Source organism: Xiphias gladius, chromosome 23 (assembly GCF_016859285.1).
Source record: "Xiphias gladius isolate SHS-SW01 ecotype Sanya breed wild chromosome 23, ASM1685928v1, whole genome shotgun sequence".
Classification (NCBI taxonomy): Eukaryota; Metazoa; Chordata; class Actinopteri; order Istiophoriformes; family Xiphiidae; genus Xiphias; species Xiphias gladius.
Window position 1 is genome coordinate 5,143,125 of NC_053422.1, and position 17,138 is coordinate 5,160,262.

The following is a 17,138-nucleotide window of genomic DNA, read 5'->3' on the forward strand; positions in this document are numbered from 1 at the left end:
AAAAAACACACTCACACGCACAAGACAAGACAAGAGGTTAAACCATATTTTGGAAAACCCCTGCCAACTTCAGGCCTTGTCAGACACGCATTCCAACAAAGTGACATGTTTCTTCGATGATGATTACAGATCTTTTTCTCTCCTGGAGTCCTGGATTGATGGCGTACATCAGCCACGTACGTTGTGTAATGTCACTATTATTCAAACAGCAACACATTTTGTTGATGCATTTTTTTTTTTGCGCCTGTGTCCTTGGTGATAAAAATCTTTGCAACAACAAATACGGGGTCATAAATCAGACAGACGACGCACAGAGCCAGAGGAGGAACAGCCACAACCACAACAGGTGTTAAGAGGAAACCATTTGTCTTCCTGTGAGGGTGGTTTTGCGCAGCGTGTGTGCGCGTCACGCTGGTGTCTGTGTGTCGTTATACAAGGCCTTATTTGTGATCAAACTCTTTTTACGTCTTTTATTTGCTGAAAACAAGCTTCTGCAAATCCATCATGTCAGCTCAGACTGCTATTTTAAAAATGTGGGGTTTAACAAAAAAAAAACAAAACAAAAAAACTAATCATCATTACAAAACTATTTTTATGTCTTTAACTGGTGCAAAAATGCACCACTGCTTCATCAAGTTACAGCTCAACAAGCTGACTTTGTTGACAAGGAGCCGCAGAGTTGCTTAGTAATCTAGGAAAGGGAATATTAACGATCGCAGGCGGCACATTGACGTCAAGACAGACTGTTGATCTGCCTGACTTGTACGTCCTGCATTGGAACAGACTTGCTTCTGCCAGTTTGAAAAAAAAAAAAAAAACAGAGTTAAGAAAACAATTGCACCAGTGAGTTTGAATAGCTGTCAGCAAAGCGTCTCAGACACCTGGGCTCAGACCAAAAAGCTCTCCCCCTGTTGGAGGGAGAGGACCCACCACTATGGAGGTCGCGGTCAGTCAACGGCATCTGTGACTGAACCAAAAGATATTCAGATACAGCTGAACAGCGGCAGCTTGGGGTTTTATTAAAAATGCCCCCCCTTCTTCGGAGATGGATGTTACGACACTGTGAAATGTGGAGGGAGGGCACACAGCAGGGTTGGCACTGCCTGTCAGCTGTCGTCACCTCTACCTGAACGGCAACTTCCAGTTCTGTCCATTCTGCGTTCGTGCCGAGAAATCCTGATTTTTGTCAACAACTTGTCAAGATCTGCTAAGTGCTCTTTGCTCTGGTGTTTTTTTTCCCTCCACACTTCCTGGAGGTCACCTGTCAATCAAACACCACAGGGAGTTCTTTTACATCCACTGTTAATGAAGTTTGAGTTTCAGTAAGTTGTGTACTCAGTGACTATCATTACTTTTTTTAATGTTTATTCCAAACAAACTTTATAGCGGAAACATATTAGTACTGTGCGTCTGAGCTTTTTTTCCAGGGAAAGAAGACCTAACAGCAAACTGAATTTTTCTTTTTTTACCAACTGTGTGTATGTTCAAATATCAGCGCAGAACACGGGAGTAGAAAAAGAAATATTTATGGTTAATTTGAATATCAGATGATTACTCAGGGGTGAGGCATTTTTAAGTTCCTTGAGATAACCTTTGGGGAATCCAAACATCTCTCGAGGAGCTATTTTTCTGTTAGCTTGGTAATCACACAACGAATCACTATTTTGCATTACGTCATTTTCCTTTATATGTCCATTTTTGTCGTTTTCTGTGCTGGGAGGGGATTAATCAATCAGTTTTGACTGATGTAAAGCTTCATGCCTTTACTCGCCAAGAGCTGTCTCCAGCGACGTCGAGCAGCACCAATGATAACCCTTGTTTTACCTTTATTTCTATCACTTCTTTTCTTCTTAATAAGGTGGCATGCTAACCAGCTAGCCCCGGCCCGTCCCGTCCCGTCTCGTAGTACCACTTTGCGATAGCGAGTCGCTGCAGCGTCCGGTCTGCCGTCAGTCCAACGTGAGAGGACGAAGAGGTAGCGCGTAAAGAAATTAAGTTTGATGCCGAACTCGCAACGTTACTTCTAGAATGGTAAGTAAACAGCTGTTAATGCTAACGGTGGCTACGTAGCAACAGCAAAAACCTACATTTAGCACTTTTAAGAATCAGGGATGAAACACAAGTACATTTCTACATGTACATATACTCACTGGAAATATTGTGTTTAAATACAACTTTTGTTGACTAAATTAGTATCCATGTGGTTATTTTGTCTGTATTTTTTAATATGATTACAGAAACTTATGTTAATGATAGCAAGAACCCCTTGGTTGGAACGATATCTCTTGATAGTGTTGTATTGAAACCTGAGAGGGCTTCAGCTTTTCAGCAAGGCTACAAACACGGCCTGGAACTGACGCGATTCTTGTAACACAGGGTGCAATAAATCCTCCGGGTCTTTTCCTGTCAGGGCTTGATCATAAATAGAAAAGAAGAAAGAAATGGAGTAGCATCACACCTTCCTTCAGGTGCAAGTTAAGCCCTTCTTCTTCTTCGTGACAACGCTCCGATTACAGTATCAAATTCTGCTTCTGTTTGGAGGAGTGATGGCAGAGGTGAGGCTGGAGAGCCGGCAGCAATTTTTCTGGGCTGAGTGTGAGTTAAAGGTGTGTGTGTGTGTGGTGTCAGTGAAGGGTTTAGGGGGGAAGGTGAGGGTTGGGAAACCAGATGTCACTCCAGGCAGGTAGGAAGACAGGTGATTTTAACAAGCTTCTAGCTCCGAGCCGACAACAACTGCGTCTTCCTGCATAACCCCCCCACCTCCGACTCCTCCTCCTCCTCCTCCTCCTCCTCCCCAACCTTGCCTCCCTCTCTTCCCAAACAAGCCTGAAATCCCAGGAATGTAATTAAAGTCAGAGCTTCAAGTATTTGGACTGCCAAGACCGAGGACTGAAATGTGCTCAATGCGTCCATTTGTGCATCGCCTCCACAGTCGTGTACATTATGCTCTATCTGTAAACACTCATTTAATCGACCCCGCTGTAACCAAATTATAAAAAGAAATGGCAATAAATTTACTCCAAAATTCGTGGCAAACGGTAGTGTAAAGGTTAAAGAAGCAATCTGGCCGAGTGACCAGGTGACAGGTTTGTTCCCTGTAACAACAGAATAAATCTGGACGGGGACGAGGCCGAGCTTCAGCCTGAGCTGTTGCTTCGACTGTTTTCATTTTGGTGACCAACAGGTAAGACTGCGACTGTACTGGGCAATTTCCAGGTGTGAATGTGTATAACTACAGAATGTCGGCACTCACCAAACTGATCCTCCATGATTAGGGGAAAAAAAAAAAATCTGACTTCTGAATTTATTTACTTGACCATGACCTGAAATATTAAATTCTACCTAAAATATGTTAATATCATGAACAAACATACAATTCCTCAAAAATTACCACAGAGAGTAACGTTTATCTGAAAGTCTAAAACATTAATTACGTAAGCGTCAGAAAGAAGGTATTTGCTGCAGGGCTACTATACTGGATTGCATTACATTGTATAGGTATTCAATCATGGCAATCATGTTCTATTACACATTACACACATTCTATTGCATTGTGCAAGATGAGTTCTGTTTAATGGTAGAAAAGTTTTACACGTGATCAGACTCATATTAAAAATGTCAAAAATATTTTCAAGTAAGATTTAAAAACGTTCTCCGATGATACACAGGTCCGCTTGTGTCTAGTGCTACATTTCGAAGGGCCAGAGGTGCCTGGCTCACGCCAGCAACTATTCGCAAACAGTGGTTCCCATCAACAAACGACAAGTGTTTTAAAATTTCAAGAGGAATTTCAAGAGGAATCACCAACGTAGTGGCCTAAAGGCCATTAATGGTAAATAATTACCACCAGAGAAACAAACAAACAAACAAGCGGAAAACATTTCGAGGGTTTTCATCCTGCCTCGTTCATCACGCAGTACCCAGTCCACCGTCACCCGCACTGCCAAGTAACCAGCTGCAGGCCCCCAAGTAGTATATTTCCAGCTTCGCTCCCTTCACATGTCACCAGTCAATCGTTTCTATCACAGAGTCACATTGATTAAAACCTTATACAGGGAAACAGGTCGCGGTTGCAACGGATACTAGAAGAACACAGCAAAGCAAAACTGAATGTAAAAAATATCAAGTATGGATTTAAATTTAACACGCTGAATTCGAAATAAGCCAGTTTTTCGTAAGGAGGTGAGGCCGCAGCAGAGAAGACCCCAGCCAAATTTGCTTTGGCTTCAAGGTGACATCAGCTGGAGCTGACAGAAAATTTGTCACGCAAACACAAAGCCTCCGTACGAGCAGTCGACAGATAGCGGGAGATGGGTAAATGCAATCTAAGGAAGTGAGAACAGTAAGAAGCGAGAAGGAGCCAGTCAGCCCACAGTTTGCTGTATATGATATGAAAACCGAAACTGCACACTGCCTAGTGGCCTCCAGCTTCACTAAGCATCACGCTGTTGATTTACGAGAACCCCCCCCCCCCCTTTCATCCAGCTTGCTCCCTGGCAGCGTGGGCCTGACGCACGGCTGACCGATGCTCGTCGGCTGCGGCTCACCCAGCTGCCTACTGCATTACCAGTTAGCGTGCCAAGTCAAACATAATGGCTCAGTGCTCTGTCACACAGAGATGGTGAGGTCCAGCTACTCTCAATGTCCACACCAACGGAATACCACTCATTCTTGCCAGTTATGTAAGTTCTTAACTCTGCCAGGGGACGTGTGGTACTGTAGCCTGACACGATGCCAACTGAAAAAACAGTTCCTAATACAGAAATATATGTCCGTATAATACTGCTATGATACCGGGTATTTTATCAATATGACAGGGTTTGAGATCATTGTCTGGTGTCACATTTTTTTATTAACAGCATCAAATCTACCAGTAGGTTTTTTTTGTTAAACATGTACTCAGGACGTTTGGTCAAGTCGCATCACCGGTGGATCAGAAATGTATTTAAGTGTTAAGTCAGAGGGAAAATAAAAGGAAACACATATGACAATTACAACTTCCTATAAGTGACATTCTCATCTTCATATCAATTGTTGTCATATTGTACATTGTATCTCAACAGCTCTGTCTATTTTATGATTTTGAATACATTTTTAATGTTTTTGGATTATATTGTTTTGCTGTTTTATATAGTTTCGTTTGCTGTTTAAGATTAATACAGAAGATTTATATATATATATATACAGTACATGTGCATATACAAAGGTGCGCCCATTGTTTAATGCACACATTTTTAAAAATACCATCTGCAAATGAATCGTTGTTTATTTAACAAATGGGTGAAAATCACATTTAAAAGTTGATTTTCACCAAGTAGAAAAAGAAAAAAAGAAGATCCGCACTGCAAGACTCTGGAGGCGCCGAGGACTAGCAGCTGATTTCTGATTCCTTTTCAGTCCCTATTACAGGAAAGATTTTCTCAGTGTTCAACAGGAGGATCTCATTTACTGTAAACCGTGGTGATTGGTGTCTTCCTGCCACAGGAAACCAACACTTTTGGTTTTGTGCAGGGACAGCAACCAGGTGAGAGAGTGATTGGCTCCTTTTTAAAAAATATGGGTATTTTTCAATAAAAATTAAAGAAAAAAAAAAGATGAGCCTCTCAACTTTAAACCTTTATATCTCTGCTATAACTAAACATACTGGTCGCTACAATGATGCGCAAACGCAACTGCCTTGACGTTAAAACCCTCCCGTCTGAAGAGCGAGCAAAAGAACAGCCAGTCAGGATGTGACCAATCAACAGTCACATGACGTCTGTTTGGACATTCAGGTTTATTCGCTTGTTGATTTGTTGCATTTGTCCCTCGGTGCTCTTTTCTCGTAAACACAGCATTATCTTCAATACTCTGTTGCTCTGTTATCTGTATCCTGTTTTCTCTCAAACTTCCCCTCAGTGATCAGGGGAGTTTAAAGTTTCATCTGATCTAAATTGATCTATAGTGTGGGTATGTAAAATATAATACGTCCACAGGTGAGACCTGCCTTTTTTTTTTTTTCTCACCTATGAACTCTTATCAGCATGACCGTGGCATGTCTTTGAATTTTTGTGGGGTTTCAAGAAGTCAATGGCAAGTGACTGCAAACCTCCATTCCACAGATGAGACACTACACCACAAACCCCGATGTCAAACACAACACCTGATAGTGGGGGATTGGTTTCTTTCTGCATTCCTACTCCAGGTGTACGCCTGCTTTCGGCTGCTTTTTGGGTGGGGGCCGCCTATTCAGGAAACAAGGAGAGAGCGTGCACTTTCAGGATGTGAGCTGGCCCTGTAGATAACCTCAAACTACCCCCGAGAAGATAATAATGTCAAAAGAAAAGATGGAAACACCTCAACACTTCGGCGTCCTGATCAGACTTGATTTAAGAACTGATAAACAGTTTCCAGAACTTGCTGAAAGAAAGGTCGGTGCGTACGTCTGCATGAGTGTTTAGAGACGGTAAAGCACCTGGAAACTTGGTATCTCTCTATAAGATTAAATGTTTGTGATTAAATGTGGAATAATCAATACTAAAATAAAATAAAAACAAAAACGTACTTAAAAGTTTAACTATGTTAAATTCAACTAATCTGCTTCAGGACTATGTGTGTGTGGTCTGATCAGTCTGGACTGACAGTAGCGCCTCCCTGGCAACATAAACAGTCTAGGGCTGGAACTAACAAATATTTTCCTTATCTTTTAACTGGTTACATTCCCGATTAACAGAGCAATTGCTGAGTCTACAGAATGTGAAAAAAAAAAAAAATGCCCACCGCAGCTTCCCAGATTCCAAGGTTACACCTTCAAATTCTTTGTCTTGACTGAACAACAGTCATATTATCAAAGCTATTTAATTTATGATGATAGAAAAAAACCGTTAATCGCTTATCAAAACATTTGTTGGCTGATTTTGAGTTGATTAACTTATCTATTAATCGACCAATCGTTTCAGGACTGAAGCAAACAAATGCCTCCAGATTCTGATTCTGTGTTCGTGTGTATCGAATTACCTGACATCACCTTTTCTGCCCGCTTGGTCCCTTGCAACCGAGACCCAACTCCTGACCCAAGCTGGGTTCAAATTCTGTTCAGTCTAATTGGGTGGGGTAGGGCGCCATTCTGTTGCTTTGGGTCTCAGGTCTGTGTGTCAATATGTGAAATACCAGAGTTGATTGGAGTGGACTCCACATCAGGTCTGATGACAAGATACGTCAAGATCATCACAGAAGAAAAAAAAAAAGTGTTTTTTGACATAGGCTGGTAATTGCTGCTCATTTTAATTACGGCTCCTTGTTAGTTGCTGGAGCATTATGCTGCTGCCGGAGTTGGTCGTATTTTCCCTGAGTCTCAGCTGACTGGCTCCGACAATCTCGCAGCCCCTTTCAGATCGGGTCTCTTTCTTTAAAACCTTATTTACGTCTGGTTCAGGCAGGTCTTGCGCGTGACTGTTTCGGATCGCCTTAACTCTAACCCACAAACTCAAAATTTTGGACCCTTAAGGAGGACCATGGAAAAAAATATAAGAAATTTCTGATGTGAAAAGATACAGTGTTGTTCCAGCTTTGGCAGATAATAGTGGTTTCATTGCCTAAAGTAAGAGACAAATTTTAAAAGTAGGTTTTCAGATCCTTTGAGGAGGTTTCGGCATGTAGATCAAAACAATCCTGGGTCCTGCACTGTCTCAGGGAAACTAATGAAAGAAACAACACATCACAGATTCATTTGTACACGGCGGTCCTCACAAACATGTCACACAAAAAGCATGACTGGGACAACAATGACATCTGTGTTTTCATAGCCTGCCAAGGCACGTTTGCGTCTCAATTGTTTAAAAACAGCTGTTTTCTGAGCCTGTCAGAAGACCAGCACGACATTTCTATCATGTCCGTAACCCTTTAAATCTAAATATATAGTGGGTTTTACATTCAGGGGAAAAGATATACTGTACATCTTATGAGAATGTTTTTTCTTTCTGTCAAATGGTGTATGAACTATGAGTCAAGCCGAAGGTCAAACACGATTTCTCTGACAAGGAACAAGACAGAGATAGAGAGAACCAGACCCAGTACAGAAAACTCTCAAAACCCTTACAGTCCGCACCGTAATACACTAAATACTGGACACAGACTGAACCTTACCAAACTTAAAGTGGGTAAATTACTTGATTTGGCCAAAAGGTGGAGAGTGTTCTTTTCAAAACTGCACACTATTTCTTAAAGACGGCTGGAAGATGGTAGCAGTTTTTTCTGGTCAACTCAACGTGAATCACGCGGCAGACGAATGCAGAGACAAATCTGTCACACAAAGAAGTGTTTGTACAATTACTGCCAGTCCACGGTGAGATCACGAGGGCGCTCTGTGACACAGTACAGACACGACACCGACATCATGGAAAAGCACAGTAACATCCCCCTGCAGTGCAGGCTACAGTCAAGTTTCTTTTCTTGGCGGGCAGCTATAGTCAGAAGATAAAGATGTAGGTTTGTGATTGCAGGATTGCCACTTTGAATCCTTGCAGTGGACATTTACTGACAAGACAAAATTCTGAAAAGTTAAAGTAAGCCATTTGCTTTTGATTTTTGGCAGCTAGAGTGAGTTCAACTTGAATTTTGAATGAAGATCTTAGTTCTCCTGTATATGCTTTTCATGATATTGACTAGTTCCATTAAGAAGTCACAAAGTCATCTTTAATATCATAAATCTCCTTATGCTGACACTTCACTCAAAAAACACGTAACTCACCTCTGCTCCAGAATATTTATGCGTCCGAGTCACCAGGTCATCTAGAGACACATCTTGGGCCACAGGCATGTTATGGAACTGGAGAGAAAATATTTCCCATCGGGTCGGAGCATCTGGAAGAGGCACATAGACGATTCGGTCGAGGCGACCTGGACGCATCAGCGCCTGTGGGATGGAAAGAAAACCGTCAGCGTCTGATTTCCCATCATATTTCACAAACTGTCACACACAAGTCTGTCAAGTTAAGGCTTACACATCAATACTGATCATCAGTGAAATGTTCTTTGGCTGGCTGTGGGTAACACATGCAAAATTCATTGTTTCAAATCTTTTCCAGCACATGTTTTGCACATGATCACTTTGGCGTCACAAAAATACTGTCAGGACACCTTGACTCTGACCTTTGACCTCCTCACTGCTTGCTTGTTATAATGGAGATCTAGGAACGGAAGATTACTCCACTCCTGCATTGACTGTATACCTCTTAAGACAGGACCACGAACCACATACCTAAAATGCAAACTGTGAAATTTTAGTTTTGCACTTCTTGCAGTCAGTGTGCAGACAATGTTTACATTATCTGATAAACCCTCCACTTCCTTCAGATCACATCTCCATGACCCCAAAACAGTCCTTGAGCACCCAAAGCCGCCGCTGTCTCACTTGTCAGACGTCATTAAGTGGCAGGCGCCTCTCAAATATCACAGACAAGCAGACGGACAGACAAATATGCGCTGTTTCCATTTGCTTTCCCCAGCCAGGCTGTGACAGGCTGGGATAGGGTATAGCATTGTTTGCTTTTGGTTGCGTATCCGATTGACAAGCCAGCTAGCTGAAGTATAGCTGGATTTGAAAATAACAAAATGCATTTCACTCGCTGTGAATTAGCCTTTAAAGTCAGCAATGGAATGAAGCATCAATAAAAAAAACAAAACAAACATCAACTGGAACTGACAGTTTCGTTGTTGTTCTTCTTTCAAGACTCAGTGAGGCCTGGTTGTAAAGACAGTGGAGTCCCTGGCTTTGGGCCAGACAGGCCACAGCAGGGCAAAACCCCAGCCAGCGGAGACAAGGCAGGAGACACACGCAGACCCAAGCCGTGCAGGAGATCATGTCAGGAGTGATCAGTGAAGGTTGGAGGGACCGGACCAGCAGCCTTTGAACTCCTCTTTACATAGTCATCACTGCTACTCTACATGCACCACGTATCCTTCAAGGCTGACAGCCTCCTTTTGTCTTTTATATACTGCCCATACATTAAGAACATTTGCAGTATTTCATTCTGTTTGCTTGATGAGTATAAAAGGACTATCTGTAAAGGCTAGGAGTTCAGATGAATGATGCGCTGAAACGTCCTGGGTACTTGGGTTGAATATTGGTAACATAGATAATTTGTATTTTGATTAGTCATTTATCAAACAGAAATGCCAAACATGTGCATTTGCCAGCTTTTCAAAGGTAAGTGTTAATAATCTATAGGTAGATAGCATTTGCTGCTCTTTCTTACACCTTTGTAAACAATCTCTTCAGAAAGCAATTTGAGGAAGAACTTGGGCTCTTGAAAATTGTGACTTATTGATTGTGATGACACTTTTCACTATATGACCAAATCATTAACTGAAAAATGAGGAAAAAGTTATCAATACTTGAAGGTTAACAATGCACTTTGGATGTCAATGTTTAAGCCAGTGTGGACAATAAATCCTTAAAGTGCGCAGAAAAAATGTAAATCTTAACATCTACAGTTCCACGACACTTGAGCAAGAATCGAGTAATACAATCAAGAGTTCTAGCCACCAAATGGACCTTGGAGGGATTATTTTGTCAACTGCTGTCTCCAAGGTCAAGAATGAACTTTGAAACCTCAACCATAATAAAAAAAAATGTTAGTTGTATTCCTATGATAATGGTACTATGGCAGAAACCATCAAACCATCTGCCATGTTACATTTTAAGTCCATTTGCTTGCAAGGTGTGCAGGATACAATTTGAAGAGTTTTGTTTTATGGTTTTCTTTATCTTCCCTTTGGATAACTGATTCCCATTTACAGAGGCGATGGACAGTTTTCCTGCCTTTTAGCTAGTTTTTTTTTTGTTCCTGTGTATTTGTATAGAATATGAGAGAATGGAAACTGGAGACAAACATTAGTAGCTGCCCTTAGGTAACCACAAAGGAGCCATGGCTTATAAAGGAGCAATGGATCATGAAAGGAAATGTTCTTGTTTTTCAGGTCTCTGGATTTTTCGACTGATTTGAGGAGAGGGTCTGGCTGTGGTTGACTAACGATTGGCATAAAATGGATAGACAGGAATAACATTATTATGATTCAAACCAAGGAAAGGGTGGCTGTTGGGGAGACTTGCTGGGAGACGGATGGATCAGAGGTTTAAGGGCTGCAGCATTAAATTAAAGTCATTAGGGCTTGAGACTTGGGGAACTTGATAAGATCCGTCTGGCAAAACAACTATAAAAACAACATGTGAGAATTTGTTGTCGTTATTCTTCCCACAGGTTAGTGGTTATTGTAGGTTTGTGTGTGTGCAGGAGGTATGATGGGTGCAGTGGTGATTGCAGTCAGTGGTTGTTTGTCACAGCAGGTCGAGCCAGTTGCGGCAGTGCGTACTGCACTATGTAGAGGACGTGCCAGGGACACTTCCTGAGTTGCTCTCCCTGGAAGTATCTGGCGGCTGCATGCCAACACAAACCTGCTGACCCCCAGCTAAATAACACACATATAGACACTCCCATGCACACAGACAAACAAACACATGTACACAAGCATGCGTGTAAGCACACATAAATGCACAATTCTGATAAATCTTCTTTGGCTTGGTCCTTTTCATTTCAGATCCGTTTTTCTAGTGCAAAGACGCCGCCTGCTACTTTATCAGCCGTTAATTCTCTCCGCACAAATAATGGAGAAGTGCCCGTGGCTTCCAGGCGCTCAGGCTCCAAGGGTTCCACGGCGCTCCCAAAAAGCAGAGCCGACCCTCAGCTTTGAGACTGCTAAACTCATCTGACTGCCCTGGAGGGAAAGAAAGGCTTTTTTTTCCTTTCCTCTCAGCAAGAGCAGGGGCCCATCCATCATTTAACAAGATACACTTCCTGTTCTCAAGGATCCAGGGGTGGGGGTAGGAGAGTAGGAGGAGGGGGAAGGAGAGGTGGTGGAGGTGAGGGGGGACCCCGAAAGACAAATACTTGGCTTGGCATGTCGGGCAAGCGTTGACGGGCTCTTTTCGTAACAGCATCATTCCACCTGAAGTCTTGGCTCAACTGGCAGAAGGCAAGAGAAGAAGGAGGAAGGAAAGGAGAAAATAGAGGAAAGGAGAAAAACCAAGGGACCCAGACAACCCACTTGAAAAGACTACAGGACCAAAACCTAACAAACAAACACAGATAAGTGGCGTGGGAGACAGCAAACTGCCATCGTCAAAATGCAGTTGGACAAATTCTCTGTTGTTCTAACACAAGTCTGCATGACGGATCACATCCACCTTGTTGCACCCATGACATGATAGGCATCATTACACATCAGCCATTAGTAATTAGAAATGCCCCTAGGTAAGAAATACCATCTAGCTTTAAGTCAACATTGAAGCATTTATACATCACTAAAGCTGGGTGAATGTGCATGTGCACTGTGGTCAACACTGCAGAGCAAAATCAAGCACAGTGCAACAGTGGGTAAGTTCTGAAAAACAAGTGGTGCCTACGCTGGATCATTCAAGCTGATCAAAACACACAGAGAGAAAACAGAGAGACAGGAGTGAAATAAAAAAACTCATCCGCTCTCTCTGCGCCAAGTTTCACTGCCGATAACAACAGTAATCATTCCAGGCATTGCGATCCTCCTCAAGAAGTGATTACCCCCTAATGACAGACGACTTCCTATCTGTGAAGGCCGGTACCTCTCCCTAACCAGTGAGGAATGCTGGGAATCTTCTCCTTGGAGCGTGTTCCTGAGCACATTCTTGGCCAGCTTCAATCTGACCTGCTCTGAGCTACTTCTACAAACTGTTTACAAACGGACACCCACGCAATTCAGGTGTCTCATTCTTAGATGCCAGCTTAGACACGGTGTGGCTAAATCAAGATCAGATCTGCTTGGTTGCTAACTCTCTCTTCAGATCAAATTAAAATTGAAAGGAAATACTGAGTTCATGATACCAAACATGATGACGCAGTTCTCCCCTGCACATCTTGTGAAATCTCTTTTCTTCAAAAACTCTTTTTGTTGGTGCTTTTTCCAATGTGCAGGATGATAGCAGGCTCTCTGGTTGAATAAGTGGCTTGCCTGCGGAGACATGAGTTGATTTTGTTCCCTGCCTGAAGGCATTTGCTGTATGCGGTTTCCTAACCTGTCAGTCGGCAATCCTGAAGAGGCCTTGGTGAGTCATCCTGACTCGGAGATGGGCCACCTTGGATTTATGCCGAACACACAGCAAACAAAAAATGCAGATGGGAACCAAAAGCTCACAGAGGTCACAGAGGTCTAATTCTGGAGTTCAAATTTAGGAAATTAATACTGGGTTCTGACTAAATGTTGGTAAATGTTGGCTATGGTCAGGTTAAGAACAATCTTTGAGGTATCATAGTTATACGGAAAGTCTAGTTTGCTGGTAAATCAGTGAAAGTAGTTGCTACAGTTTGGGATGTGCCAGTCAATGGGTGACAATGTTGTGTCCTGATGGATATCCCATCCGGTTTAAGGAGAAGCTCAATTTCAAAGACAAAAGTCTAGCTGTTTTCAGACCTGGTCTATATACTTGAATCCAGACCCAGGTTTATTTCCTTCTGTGGTTTGGGAGAGAGTTTCTGAACATTACATCAATTTTGGAACACGCATCCATGGCAAGACTGTACAAGACTGTACTGCATCTATGCGACTTCTATGAAATATGCCATTGTAGTTTTTGCAATGATTAATCTTACTTGAGTGTATTTTTATTACTGATACATACTGTTACACCGGTACATGAAGCTATTGACTTTACATCTGGTGAGAGCTCCAGGAGCATTTTGGAGGAAAACCCTTGTACCATTATTTTGAGTTAACTGCACCTAGATTCGAAAGCAACCTCATACCAAACTCTTGGAGAGAATGGCCCCATTGCAGAATAAGCTCTCAAACTGTGTGAAAACTCCTTGGAGTTTCATTTTATCCCTCTGCTGTCCAGACAGGTGACAAATGAAAGGAAAAACCAGCATAAAGTGTCTTAGTAAGGTGCTGGGCCACCACAAGCTGCCAGAACAGCTTCAATGTGTCATAGATCATACAAATCTCTGGAGCTCTACTGGAGGGATGAACACCATTTTTCCTAAACATATTCCATCATTTGGTGTTTTGATGACGGTGGTGGATAGCACTGTCTAACACATCAGACCAAAATCTCCCATAGGTGTTCAGCTGGGTTGAGTTCTGTTGACTGTAGAGGCCATAGCACATGATTCACGTCATTTTCGTACTCACTAAACCTTTCAGTGACCCCTCGTGCCCAATGGATGGGAGTATTGTCATCCTAGAAGTGACCCCCTCCCGCCAGGATAGAAATGTTTCATCATAGGTTAAAGGTGATCACTGAGAACGACTTTGTACTGATTTGCAGTGACCCTTCCCTCTAAGGGGACAATTGCCAGCAAAAAAAGAGCCACCGGATCCCCTTTGCTGTAGGAGTCAAGCATTCAGGCCTGTGCCATTCTCTTGGTGTACACCACACATGGACTCGCCCACTTGTTGAGAATATGGTGAAGGATGACTCATCTGACCATATCACTTTTTTCCACATCTTTGTAGACCATGTTTTTTGCAACACTGAACTTTTAAGTGCAATCTTCTTCGTAATGAGGGTTTTATGCACTGCAACCCTACCATAATAACCCTCTATGTGTAATAAATCTCTATGTAATTGTCGACGGACTCAGTCTGATCATTCTCAGTCACCTGAGGAAGAGTTGCTCTTCTGCTTTTCCTTACATATCTCACAAATGCACGAGCATTACGGTCATCAAATGTGCGCTGTCGACCACAATTTCCGATCCTATTTACTGACATCTTTCCCATAGATCTAAATACAGATATCGCTTCAGTCTCTGTTCCTATTGAAATACCAGCCAGGTGAGCAGTCTTTGTGACTGAAGCTCCCGCCATCTGTGCCCCAACAATGAACCCTCTTTCAAAGTCACTTAGATCTTTTCCTCTCGCCATCTTGAAACAAAATCAGAATCACCTGGGGCTGCTCAGCATTTTTATTCATGCCACAGAGCATAATTGGATGTTAATTGCTTAATCATACCATGCAGTGCACCTGTGTGGAAGCATCTGCATTCGTTATGTTTCGCCGCTCAGTTGTTCAGGTTCTTCCTTTAATCTGTCACCCGTCTGTATGTCAGCGTATAAAACAGGCTATCAAACCTGTTCTGTTTTTCAGTTCCACCAAATCCCACATACAGCGACTTGTAACTGAAGCAGATTATTACTATCTACTGAAGAGTTATGCCTGCCATGTCTTTCTAAAAAAGATGACATAATTTTGGACGAGGCCATGCTGTTTTCACAGGGACACTGGACCTGCTTTATGTCAGTCCTGATTTTGATGTGGGAGAGGATCAGAGGAGGAACAGAGTGGGGAGAAAGAGAGAGTAAATCAGAGAGAGTGAGAGGGGAGGGGACAGGAGAGCTGAGAGAGAGGGATGAGAGCCGCAGAGAGAGAGAGAGAGAGAGAGAGAGAGAGAGAGAGAGAATTGGCAACCAGTCAAAAACATGTGAGGCTTTCACTCTGGATTTTGCCCTGGAGTCAAACTTGCATCCGGCAGGCGAGGCCATTGTGTCCAAGAACCAAATAACTCTGGCGCTGTTAACCCCCTACTGTCCCACATACTCTGCACAGCAAGGAGGAAGTCAGGATTTGTAGTTTCAAAATGAGGTATAAAACATCTGAACAGGTGATATTTTCTCTTAGAAAATTACTTTTTTTTTTGGGGACAGTACAGCAACCCATTTGGGGAAAAAAAAATGAAACAGTTGCAAATTAGTTGCAAGTAATTTCCTACAAAATGCAGTGCTCAAGAAAGAGCAGTTTTGGAAAAACATCTCCAAACTGATTTCAATCTTTTTTATACTTTTAATTTAAACTTCTACTTCAAAACCATTTTAACTAAAGGGTTTCATTTCAACGTATGAATGCAACCTACTAACTTCTATAGGAATGCCTATACAAGAGGATGATTCTGCTTTATTACTTGTCTTGTCTTGTTATAACTTGTTTTTTTTTTTTAATTTAGCTGATGATTACACGGTCCCCACCAGAGTAAATGCTGTGATCTGGAAACACAGTGATTGCAATCAACATAAATGCAGGTCTAAACAGACCCCTTACCCAGTTTATCTAAATCACTTTATTTGCATGTAAAACTGAAAGTTAATGCCCCCGAAATGTCTGTGCTAACCCCTCATTGCTCATACAAGTGTGTAAACTGTCTGTTAAGTGTGTTTTTACAAAGAGTTTGGGTGTAATCATTTTACAATTTGCCTTTGTTTTATCCTCCTAATACATTTTGCTAAACTGGTGGTTTATTTAAAACCCGCATTATCTTTTGACTCCTAATCTTTCTTGCCCTGTCCCACTTCTTTTTTGTGATGTTCCTGTGTTCCTAGATCTCAGCATTTAACTTAGTGAGTACAGTCTTCTTACTTCTTACTGTACTCACCTCTTCTTTTTACTGATAGGAATGATTGATAAGACATAAGCTGTAATAAAGTGGAATTTTCCTTTAACACATAGACAATTTGGTGTTTGTTCTTGCCCTTCATTGTTGTGAATTTACACATTTTTATTTTTTAGTATGTGTTTCCCCCAGCAGGAGTCAGACTCCGGACCCGGCAAGACCACAGAGGTGTGCGTGTATGTAAGAGGGTATTTACGTACGGTGTCGCTGAACATTGGGTCATTACAGAATTATATGTCACACCTCTTTTACCTTTTATGGTGTGTGTGTGTGTGTGTGTGTGTGTGTGTGCGTGTGTTCTGAGGGTCACGATCATATGGAGACCAGGTGAAGGGGCTGAGTCGAGGGGAGGAAGGAAGGGGGGAGAAGAGGTAGCACCAGCTGTGTTGCTCTCCTTTTGGGTCTGTGCTCACACCCTTACAGCTGCCTTGGGGGCCGCAATAAAGTCCCTGAATCTGTCAAAACAACCCCGACTGGCTGGCCCTCACACCTCCACGAGAATAAAAATGGCCACCGCCAAAAAAAGCAGTCTTATTTTGATAGTGAATAGCTTGGCGTGCATGCGTGGGAAGGGTCGCCCCCTAGAAAAAAAAAAGGTGAAGAAAAGCCGAGGAAATAAGATCGAGGCCATGCTGAAATGTCGACTCATTGGAGCCCAAAATAAAAAAAACACTAAAGCGGCTG

The 17,138-nt window shown here is 42.4% G+C and overlaps 1 protein-coding gene across 4 annotated transcripts in view; it reads right to left on the reverse strand.

The window, feature by feature from the left end:
* The window catches only part of spata5 (spermatogenesis associated 5), a 123,595-nt gene that overhangs the window by 19,401 nt on the left and 87,056 nt on the right, over positions 1-17,138 (reverse strand). For all 4 annotated transcript variants that reach the window (XM_040119966.1, XM_040119967.1, XM_040119965.1 and 1 more), the window contains exon 16: positions 8,729-8,893. In XM_040119966.1, coding sequence (XP_039975900.1) covers positions 8,729-8,893 — 165 coding nt within the window. The remainder of the gene's footprint in view (positions 1-8,728; positions 8,894-17,138) is intronic.